The 10,470-nt window shown below is 46.2% G+C and overlaps 1 protein-coding gene across 5 annotated transcripts in view; it reads right to left on the bottom strand.

The window, feature by feature from the left end:
* Nucleotides 1-2,295: 2,295 nt before the first annotated feature.
* The window catches only part of ADAT1 (adenosine deaminase tRNA specific 1), a 74,032-nt gene continuing 65,857 nt past the window's right edge, over nt 2,296-10,470 (bottom strand). For 4 of the 5 annotated variants that reach the window (XM_048816380.2, XM_048816382.2, XM_075118530.1 and 1 more), the window contains one exon: nt 2,296-6,779. In XM_048816380.2, the coding sequence (XP_048672337.1) occupies nt 6,647-6,779 (133 nt within the window). In that variant the 3' untranslated portion in view covers nt 2,296-6,646. The remainder of the gene's footprint in view (nt 6,780-10,470) is intronic. The other variant, XM_048816390.2, reaches the window with a different exon arrangement.

Below are 10,470 nucleotides of genomic sequence, written 5' to 3'. Positions count from 1 at the left end.
TACGGATGCTCCCCGATTTACGCAGGCGTTCTGTTCAGGAACGCCTTGCATAAGACAAAATTTGCGTAAGTCGGAAATGTAACTCCAACCATTATGCAAAAAAAACCCCCCAAATCTCCTATTTCTAGCTTATGGAAGTTTTTCTGTAAGATCGGATTTGCGTACCCCGGGGAGTGTCTGTAGAAGAGGTCCAGATTGGAATTAGCAGAGAGGGGGCAGACCAGGGCAAACATAGGTGAGAGAAGGTTATATACCCTTACAAGAAGTTTCAGTTCCCCCAATGGTTCTCAACCTATTTATCATTGTGGGCCGCATCCACTATTACATGTATGGCTCTGAGGATGTCATATGGGGCGCAGCTCTGTGCTGATTGGGCCACAAGCAGCCTGCAGGGCACAGATTGCGAACCACTACTCTACTTCATGAAAATTAAAAGCCACTCCAAATTCATGATTGGAAAATAGGTATAGTCACATCACAACCCTCAGTGGGTACATCTGTACAGCAGCTTGGAGCTAGAATTCCCAGCTTGGGCAGCCATACACATGATTGAGCTAGCATACTAAAAATAGCAGTGTGGGCATGGTGGCTCAGGCTAGTCACCTAAGTACAATCATGTCCATGGTCCTAGGTACATACTTGGCTGGCTAGCCTAAGCTGCCATCTGTACCACTGTGGCCATACTGCTATTTTTAGCTCACAAGTGCAACCAAGCAGTGCATGTATGGCTACCTGAGCTGGGAATTACACCTTCCAGCTGTGCTATAGACATACTCTAAACCAGGGGTGAATGTGGGCTGGTACCCAACTGATGTTAAAGCGCTGCTGCAGTGCTTTAACTAATTGCCCCTTCCCCTCCCCCTGGGCTGCTGACCAGGGGAAGAGTGAAGGGGCAGCTGCCCCGGGGCTGACAATTTAAAAGGGCCCGGGGCTCCCAGCCACTGCTACCACAGCAGCAGCTGAAGCCCCGGGCCCTTTTCAATTGCTGCCAGAGACCCAGGTAGTGCAGGCCAGGCAGTGCAAATTGGTTGTCTGGGGGAGGCTGACCCCCCTACCAGCCCTGCCCCTTCCGGGGGCCAGAGCCAAGCCTCCGTACTGGTAAGAATTTAATATTACTTTTACCCCTGCTCTAAATGTAAACAGGCTCTTAGACAAGTAAATGGGGCTGAAATTATTTTGATCTTCACTCTCTCTTTACAATGGTGCACAAGAGCCTTGGGGAACCAGGACTGAATCACAGCACTGGCCTTTGGCAAGCAGGGCTCACGCGCTGTGCAAACCCAGAACAAATGGTATTAATTATGGTATGAGCTTTCAACTTCCACATCACTGCTACACTGTTCACACTGCTTCTATGTATTCAGACTACACAGGGTAGAACAAGGAAAATGTGTGCTGCCAAGTGAAGAGGATGCAGCCTCTAGTTACATCCCAGGGCGCTCATGCTATAACGGGTAGGGCAGATAGCTACATGGCAAGAATTGAGTTATTGGAGAATTGGCATCTCTCTTAATATAGTATAGTAGGAAATCACTAACCATAATACTTCAGGCTGCAAACAGAACCCTCTTTTTTTTTTGTTTTTTTAACACTATGGTGCTAGTGAGGTGGGCTTTTTTTTTTTAAATGTACCAAGGTCAATGTGGTATGGTGAGCCTATTGCTGAATTTACACAAGTTGAAAATTCTAGGAGCTTACACTATATCTAAAGTTATGTTTGGCTCTAAAGATCACATTTACTGGTGCTATCTGAAAGGGCCACAGAGTTTCTTTTGTTGGGAGGAGGCAGGATCTTGCAAAATGTTGATAGTGTCCTGTTATTAAAGCTGGTTTCAACAGTGCAGCATGTGCTCCCTGCATCTGAAAAAGTGCTCTTAATAAATAAGCCTTTCATTATTTTAGTGTTGCAGCAGTTAAGGTCCTGTCATCATTTCCATTGTGAACCCTCCTTTTTTATGAGTTAACACTCATCTATATTTGTTATGGATAGAAACTTGGCACAGCAAGTCGCTGCCTGGAGGGACTTTCTGGCCCTGGTTTTCAAAACTTGGAAGGAAGGCAATAGGTTTAGCTGGGTTTTTTTTGTATCCTTTATCATTAAAAAGGAGCTTTGTATCCTTTAAACTGAAACACTGCACCATTTGTCCATAGGCAAAATTAGGCTCTGGCTAATTAGGACATAAATTGAAGCAGATGATTATATAATTCAGACACATGATTCACTGGTTTATCACTTAGCCTTCCCTGAAAATTTTAAATGCACCCTACTAATACACAGGTACAGCTACCCAAACCTTGACAGGAACAAGCTTTAATCACAATAGCATGACAGGCTGAAATGACTTTGGCATTTCCTTCATGAATATCTGAAAAACAAGTGATGACTATTTCTTCTAACATTAGCTCAGAGATTACTAGCCAGTCTAGACTCAGCAGCCCGGAGTCATGAGGAAAGAACTGCATCAAAGGAATGAGAAAGGGCTCCATAAAGGTCCCTTTATATTGTATCAAGAGGTGGATACATGTAGGTTGGCAGCATAACAGAGCAGGCTATTTTTCTTACTGCACATCCCTGCTTTTGGGAGAACCATTCTCACTTATAGAATGGGAAAGAGTGACTGAACCAGGATGTTTGGCGACCACATGACTCCTCCTCCTCCCCCCTCCTTCCCTCTTTTAGTTAACCCTTCACTATTGGCAGTGGCAGCTCAGTTTATGCACTGGACAATGCAGGAAAGGTGTAAAACAAGAACTTTTTCAGGGACTTACTGCAACCCCCATCCCTTTCTCTCCCCCCTGTTCCCCCTTTGCCACGGTCTCCCATGCCAGGAACTGTGTGTGCCTCTATTCCCTACTTCCCCCATTCTCCCCTCCCACCAGAGATTGGTTGTCCCTTCTGTCACTTGCACTGCATGCCCCCCCTTCCCTGGGCTCCCTATACCCTCACCAGAGGTTGTATGCACTCCCCAATTCCCCAACATGCCAGGGGCTGTGTGTGCACACATCCCATTCCTCCCCCCTCTCCCTTATTCTCCATTCTTTCCTTTCTGTTTCAAGATGTCAAAAATTTAGTACTGTCAACCTGCCAATAGTTTGACAGCTGTTATGGGGAAATGTGTTAATGTTTGTCTTAACTGGTTCTGTGATCTGTAGCCAATTACAGAGAAGGGTTAAGTTGATAGCTCTGCTAACCAGATGCCACCAGACTCTGTCCCCCCTCATCCTTTTCATCAAAAATCAGTAGGGATCTATCCCCCAGCCTCAACAACTACCTGAAATTTTGGAGTTGATCAGATGTGACGTTCAACCCTTTTTTCTCATGAAAGAGAGAAATGTCATTACATTGAGTGACAAAGGATATGAGGGAATATCTTTTATTAGACCAACTTCTGTTGGTGAAAGAAACAAGCTTCCAAAGTCCATCTCTTTCACCATCAGCAGTTGGTCTAATAAGATATTCCCTCACCCCACCTTGTATCTCTAATATCCTGGGACCAACATTCCTGCAACAGCACTGCCAACGTTAAATTGTGTGTAAGGCCTCACAAGCTCAGCCAAGGAGCCTTTCAAGTGCTGTTTTGTTTGTTGTTTTAATTCTTGCCCTCTGGTGTGGGTTCACCAACAACTCATCTAGGCTGCAGCATGTCTGACTCTCTTTGTCCCCATCCCAAAAGTGAGATTAATGACACCGGGCAGAAGCCCCAAAGCTGCTGGTTCCCCCTGCCATGTCTTAGTAGAAACAGGCACACTGTATAAAAGCACAGGGAAACATTCCAGAGCCAATCACCCTGTGAATAGCAAGGCTGAAAGCTTAGGAAAGAGTTAAAAAAAACCCTACATCTCCCAATTGCTGATCTAAAAGCTAGACCGCTGCGGGACAACTAGCCTTATACAACTTGTTCTAACATTACAGCTAGAGAGGAAATGGAAACATTCCAGTCTGGTTTGCAGGTTCACTGGAGACCTTGTTTATGAATAACAAAGGGGGAAAACAAGCACATTCAGAAGATCTGGTTTACGCTGGCTACATGGTATCTCACAAGACTTTAGAAAAGGGCGGAGGTAATGAGTTTGAAAATATACTGGTTCGTTTTTATATTAGTGTATTATAGTGCACTAACTGCTAAGACCTGCTGCTTCTCCATCTTAAGTGACCATACCTTCTTCCTAGATGCTTCACTTTCCTGCAGTTCACCCCAACTCTAAAATATATTGGGATCTGGCCTGACCTGCTGGTTCCTTACACAAGTTCTAGATATCAACTCCTTTACCCCTACACTGGCTCAGTTCTTTCAAGAGGGCCTGGGATGTTGATGCTGGCTATGAAAAGTATGGGAGTAGACAGATCAGACTCAGGCTTTCTCCTCCTACAGCTTTATCACTTCCTACATGAAACCATAATTTCACCACTGTGTAAACCAAAAGGATTGGCAAGGAAGGCAATAGGTTTAGCTCCTTTTCTCCCTCCTATGCATTAGAGCAGGATACAGCTGCCATCACCATGCTCAATGGTTTTGTAAAATTTAGGCTATAGCAGGACAGAAGTCTGAGTGAACAGTGGCTCTTGGGTGATTATATAATCTCAGCATCGGGCTAAAGAAATAAAATATGACCACGTGAACAGTCAATTCCCCAGATGGAAGAATCTGGGTGCACCACATGCTTCTAGTTTAACTAGGACATTTTCCATTAGTCTTAGACTGTTCTGCCATGCTGATATCATCTAGTAATATTTTGCTTAGACCCATATATTAAAGCAAAGCCTGTCAGGGACTGTATATTGCTACCACAAGCCTCTCCAGCTTCTACCAGGCTCAGTTAACACATGGCACAAGCCAAATGGTAACACTGAGGCCCTTAATGGTACAACCAAGATCTGTTTTCCCAAGGAGAAATGGTTAATAAAAGTCTCAGTGTTAGTATTTCTGTCATGTGTCTGTTGGCTTAGACTTCATAGTTTCTTATCTCACTGAAAATTGTTTTTAATTGAAATGCAGCATCCTTTCTGCTCTCTGATTCAGATTTTTTTTAAAAACCTTCCCACTGTAAAATGTGGAATCATTTATGGAACGATCTGGATATAAAAAATAAAATGACTGATTAAAAGCCCCATTTTTTACCCAACTCTTATCACATTATCTCTCATCAGTGGGGTGATTAGATACCTCAGTTCTCTGGGATTGGTCTTGGCTTGGAGGTATGAGAGAACATATAGTACCAAACCAACAGGTTTGGGTGCTGTATCTCTTCTGCAGCAGAAGGAAAGGCTGGCATGTCACCCCTTCCTACTTTCATCTCCCTTGTCAAATACATCAGAGTTTGTAGTAGATGGATCAGAACTTCCCCTACTCATACGCTGTGATAAATGAAGGGGGGGGGACTAGCTCTCTTTTATGGACACTCGGCCAGCCAGCTAGCTATAAAATCCCTCTGAGTAGCTGTTCTCTACTTGCTTTACTTGTAAAGGGTTAAAAAGTCCACAGGTAAAAAGAAAGGAGTGGACACCTGACCAAAAGAGCCAATGGGATGGCTAGAACTTTAAAAAATTGAAACAAAACTCCCCCTTGTTTGTGGTTGTTCTCTGCAGAGAGGAGACACGTAGCTGCATTATTATAAGCAGCTTTAAGCCAGGTATGAGAAATCATCAGATCATACCTAGAATTACTTGGTATTCCCCCAAATATGCAAGTAGATCAGAAAATGTCTAGAAAGACACAATTAGGGTTATTTGCTTTATTTCTGTAAGGCTTGTAGATCTCCTCTGTGCTAACCCCAGATGCTTTTGTTTGCTTGTAACCTTTAAGATGAACCCCCAAGAAAGCTATTTTGGGTGCTTCATTTTTGGAATTACTCCTTTAAAATCTAGCAAAAGCCTAAGTTCCAGATGTATTTTCTTCCTTTTTGTTTTTAATAAAATTTACCTTTCTTAAGAACAAAATTGGATTTTTGGTGTCCTAAGAGGTTTGTGCATATGTTGTTTAATTGCCTGGTGGCAACAGCTAATTTCCTTTGTTTTCTTTCTCAGCTCTTCCCTGAAGGGGGGTGAAAGAGCTTGAGGGTACCCCACAGGGAGGAATTCCCAAGTGCTTCTTCCTAGGTTCAAGTGGGTTTTTGCATTTCGGTGGTGGCGTTTACCACGCCAAGGTCAGAGAAAAGCTGTAACCTTGGGAGTTTAATACAAGCCTGGAGTAGCAAGTATTAACTTAAAATCTTTGCGGGCCCCTACCTTCTGCATTCAAAGTGCCAGAGCGAGGATTCAGCCTTGACATATGCCATGGTACATGCAGCTCAGAAGTGACCACCCAAGCCCACTGGGATCTAATTTATATTTCGTAAAGAATGACATACGCAAGCAGCCATAACAAGTTCCCTTTTCTATCCCCCTCCCTCAGAGCTCAGGCTCAGATTTTTAAAGATATTGAGGTGTTGCTGTGCTCAGCCTAAATCCCACGCTCCCTTGGAAAATGGGATTTAGTCTCCTAAATCAGTCAGGCATTGCAATGACTCAAATCCCTTTAAACAGCTGGGCCTTAGAGACAAAGTGCTGCCTTCAACTGACAGCCAGAATTTGGCCCACACTCTAAAGCAACGTCTCCCACTCTGTGTCTGAAGGCTCCATCAATGCTGGGCTCACACAGCTGCCATTTTATGTAAACTGCAGGTAATCCTTGGTATTCTTGACCCAGGTTCCTAGGGCCTGGCTATGCAACGCTTTCCAAGCTTCTTGATAGTTTGCTGCAGCTTCCTTGTACTCCCAGTAGGTCTCCAACTTCTTCTCCCTGATAGGAAATGCACCACAACAATGGACAGATTTCAGTTCTCTTATTAACAGAGGTTACCTTTCCTTTTTGAACAAATACCCAACCCTGTGAGAGGCCAATCTGCACTGACTGCTCTTCCTGACACTCTTGGCAAACAGGCAGGCATATAAATACTAATCTGCAAGAGTTTTGTGGGAATAAATGGAAAGAGGTGAAAAGGCCTACAACCATCCTACCTCAGACCTGTGGACCTAGCAGACAGACTAGGCCTCTTACGAAACTGGATAAGCCTCAGGGGGATGTCACCTGCTCTCTGGAGCTTCCTAGGTTTCTGGGAAGATGGTTAAGGAGTTCTGTGCTGTGAAGGAGTTAGGGTTTCTGGACACTTCCGGATTTCTAGAAGGTCCCTGGCTCCTGGGAGGTAGCTCTGTTCAGTTTTCTCCAGGGTGGGTGTATAAATTCTGCCCAAGTATGGCCTGTTTCTACCTCTCCACTGGTTTCAAGCCTTTGTACCACCAACAGGATGGGGATACTTTGTACGAGCAGAGTGCAGCAGACAGAGTGGTGCCAGCCATGTGGGAGAGCAGCCAGGCAGAGTCAGCAGTGTGCCTTATGAGCAGATCCACATTCCAGTGGGGTGGAATTGGTCTCATTTTGCTGGAGGATGTATAGCTAAGAGCTGCCCAAGTGGCTGAAGTTCAGAATAATCTTTTTTGCACTCCAGGGCAAACACAGGGTGGTGGAACAATGGAGTCAGAGTCTTTACTCCTCTGCCTAGAATGGAATGAAAGAGGCGCAGCAGGGCAACATAACTTTGCTTAACATGCTACTGAGATGATGCCTGTCCCACAGGCACTAGCCATGGCCAATGCATTATAAAATGAGTGGACTATGCCACAGCATGCACATGCAGAACTGCATTCAGGCATTTACAACTTAGCTTTCACATACTTCATTGCTATCCACTTTATGTTTCGTTAAATAAACCCCAAATGATTGCAATTAGTGTCTTACTGGGGACATTACCAATGAAAGACACACTGGAGCTCTGCCCTTCAGAACACATGGAAGATTATGGGTACTAACCTTCAGCACTGAGCTGCAGGCATAGAAGAGCCCTTATAGTGGTCAGCTAGCACATGGGGAAAGCAGACTTCAGGAGACACCACAGGTCAAAGAAGGGCTCTGGACACTGCCTCACCCCCCTTACCTCTCACCCTAACAGCTCCGATTACAACACATGGAAGCCAAGGCAACATAAAAAGTGCAGTATGGCTGATTTAGGGCATATCTACACTGCACACTCCTTATGGCAGGGTGCAGAGCACATACACTACACACACACCCCCACAGTTCAGGTGTATGTAGCTGTGTAGGGGTGAGGTGTTGCTTCAGCAAGTAAAGAGACACCTGAACCCCTAGGGCACGTACCTTACATGGCTCTCTAGATGTGCAAGCAGATCCACCCACCTACACTGCTATTTTTAGGTGTCTTCCAGGAAGCAGCAACATGTCCCTCCAGCTCCCAGTCGGCTCTGAGCACTGCCCCTGCCTGCAGTCACCACCCCACCCCAGCTTCCAGTGGTCGTGGTTTCTGGCCAATGGGAGCTGCAGAGCCAGCACACAGGGCAGGGGCAGTGTGTGGAGTCCCCCGGCCGTCTCTCCGCTTAGGAGCCAGAGGGACATGTTGCTTCTTCCTGAGAGCCGCACGAAGCTGGAAGCCTGCCAGCCCCAGAGCAACTGGAATTTTAACGGTCCAGTCAGCACTGCTGCCAGGGTCCCTTTTCCTGCCACAGGTGTTCTGGTTGAAAACTGGACACCAGGCAAACGTAGTGTAGTGTCCCACTGCCTCCCTGGTGCTGGAGCCTTTCGCCGCCACAGGGAGCTGCTAGAGCCTTTTCCTACCACAGGGAAAGGCTCTGGCAGGGGGGCAGCAGCGGTGAAAGGCTCGCGCAGCTCCCTGCTTCCAGAGCCTTTCCCTGTTTCCTCCTCACTGTCAGAGCCTTTCACGGTCACATGTGGCTACATGCTGCAGGGTGGACACAGTCTGCTTTTCACTGCGGTATGTAGCTATGCACACCCTATGCACCACTGCCAGGAGTGTGCAGCACAGACATATCCTGAGTTTTCTCTCCCCATTCCTCCAGCACAGAGGTGGGCAAACTACGGCCCGTGGGACCATCCTGCCTGCCCGTTGAGCTCCCGGCCGGGGAGGCTAGCCCCCTCCCCCGCAGCCACACCACCGCTTGCACCCGCCCACCTCCCAGGCTTTCCAATAAGCCTGTCCTGCTGCTCTGAGCGGCATGGTGTGTGTGTGGGGGGGTGGATTGGATAAGGGACAGGAGGTCCCGGGGGGCAGTCAGGGGACGGAGAGGAGTTGGATGGGGCGGAGGTTCGGGGTGGGGAGGTCAGGAGACAGGGCGTTGGATAAGGGGTGGGGTCCTGGGGGCACAGTTAGGGATGGGGGTCCTGGGAGGGGGCAGTCAGGGGACAAGGAGCGGGGGGGAGATTGGATGCGTCGGGGGTTCTGGGGGAGGAAGTCAGGGGCGGGAAGTGGGAGGGGGAGGATAGGGGGGCGGGGTGCCAGGCTGTTTGCAGAGGCACAGCCTTCCCTACCTGGCCCTCCATACTGTTTCGCAACCCCGATATGGCCCTCGGGCCAAAAAATTTGCCCACCCCTGCTCCAGCACATGCTACTGTCAACTAGCACAGCACACCAGCATCGCCTACTCCAAGATCCCAGCCACTAGGGAGCAACAACTGTGATGTGAAGAGAGTTCTGATTACACTTAATGGGTTGTCACAGACTCATCTCTTTGGCCAGAGACTCCCCTGCACTTGCATTCACACTCCTGTATTTAAGGGGCTGTTAGTAAATTTAGGTCTCCTCATTGTTTGTGTAAATCAGTGTTATACGAGAAACGCTCACATGATCAGCAGGCAAGAAAAGAGATGATCTATTCTCCTGTAGCCCCAGGCAAATCTCTGAAAAAATCTGACACATTGGCATGTGCATGTATTCAACCCTACTCTTCTCCTAAGCACAAAAGCCACTCCTTTGATCCATTATTCAGTTTCAAACTTTACTTTCAAGTCTTCATCCATAATTGAGATCACATATCTAGTTAGTAAAGGTAACTGTGTTAACAATGTATCAGGACAAAGTACCACAAGGACATTCTGATTAAAAAATTAGAAGTATACTAAATAAACGCAATGTACATAAGTGGATTCAAAACTGGCTGATAGACCTTCAAAACGTAATTGTTAATGGGGAATTGCCCTCAAATTGGGGTGCATCCAATAGAGTCCCCAAGGGATCTGGTTTTGGGCCTGTTTATCTAATATATTTATCAATGCTCTGGAGGAAAATATAAAATCATTCCTAGTACAGGTGATAGACTGCTGAAGCAATAAATAATGATGAAGACAGAGCAGTCATACAGAATGATCTCGACTGTTTGGTAACACAGACCTATTCAAACAAAATTCTTTTTAACACAGTGAAATGCAAGGTCATGAATCTAGGAACAAGAAATACAGGCCACACCTACAGAACAATACTCGGGGGGAACAATGCTCTGGAAAGAAGTGACAGTGTGAGAGTGCAGGGATACTACGCTTGTTAACTTCAGCTAAGCTTCTCCCTCCTCTTGCATTTGTGCTTATGTTTAACTGAAAGTTTACAAGCAAGTTTTCATAAATATAA

Source organism: Caretta caretta, chromosome 12, assembly GCF_965140235.1.
Source record: "Caretta caretta isolate rCarCar2 chromosome 12, rCarCar1.hap1, whole genome shotgun sequence".
NCBI classification, from domain to species: domain Eukaryota; kingdom Metazoa; phylum Chordata; order Testudines; family Cheloniidae; genus Caretta; species Caretta caretta.
Note: the sequence above shows the minus strand (reverse complement) of the source record. Positions and strands in the feature narration are given on the sequence as shown.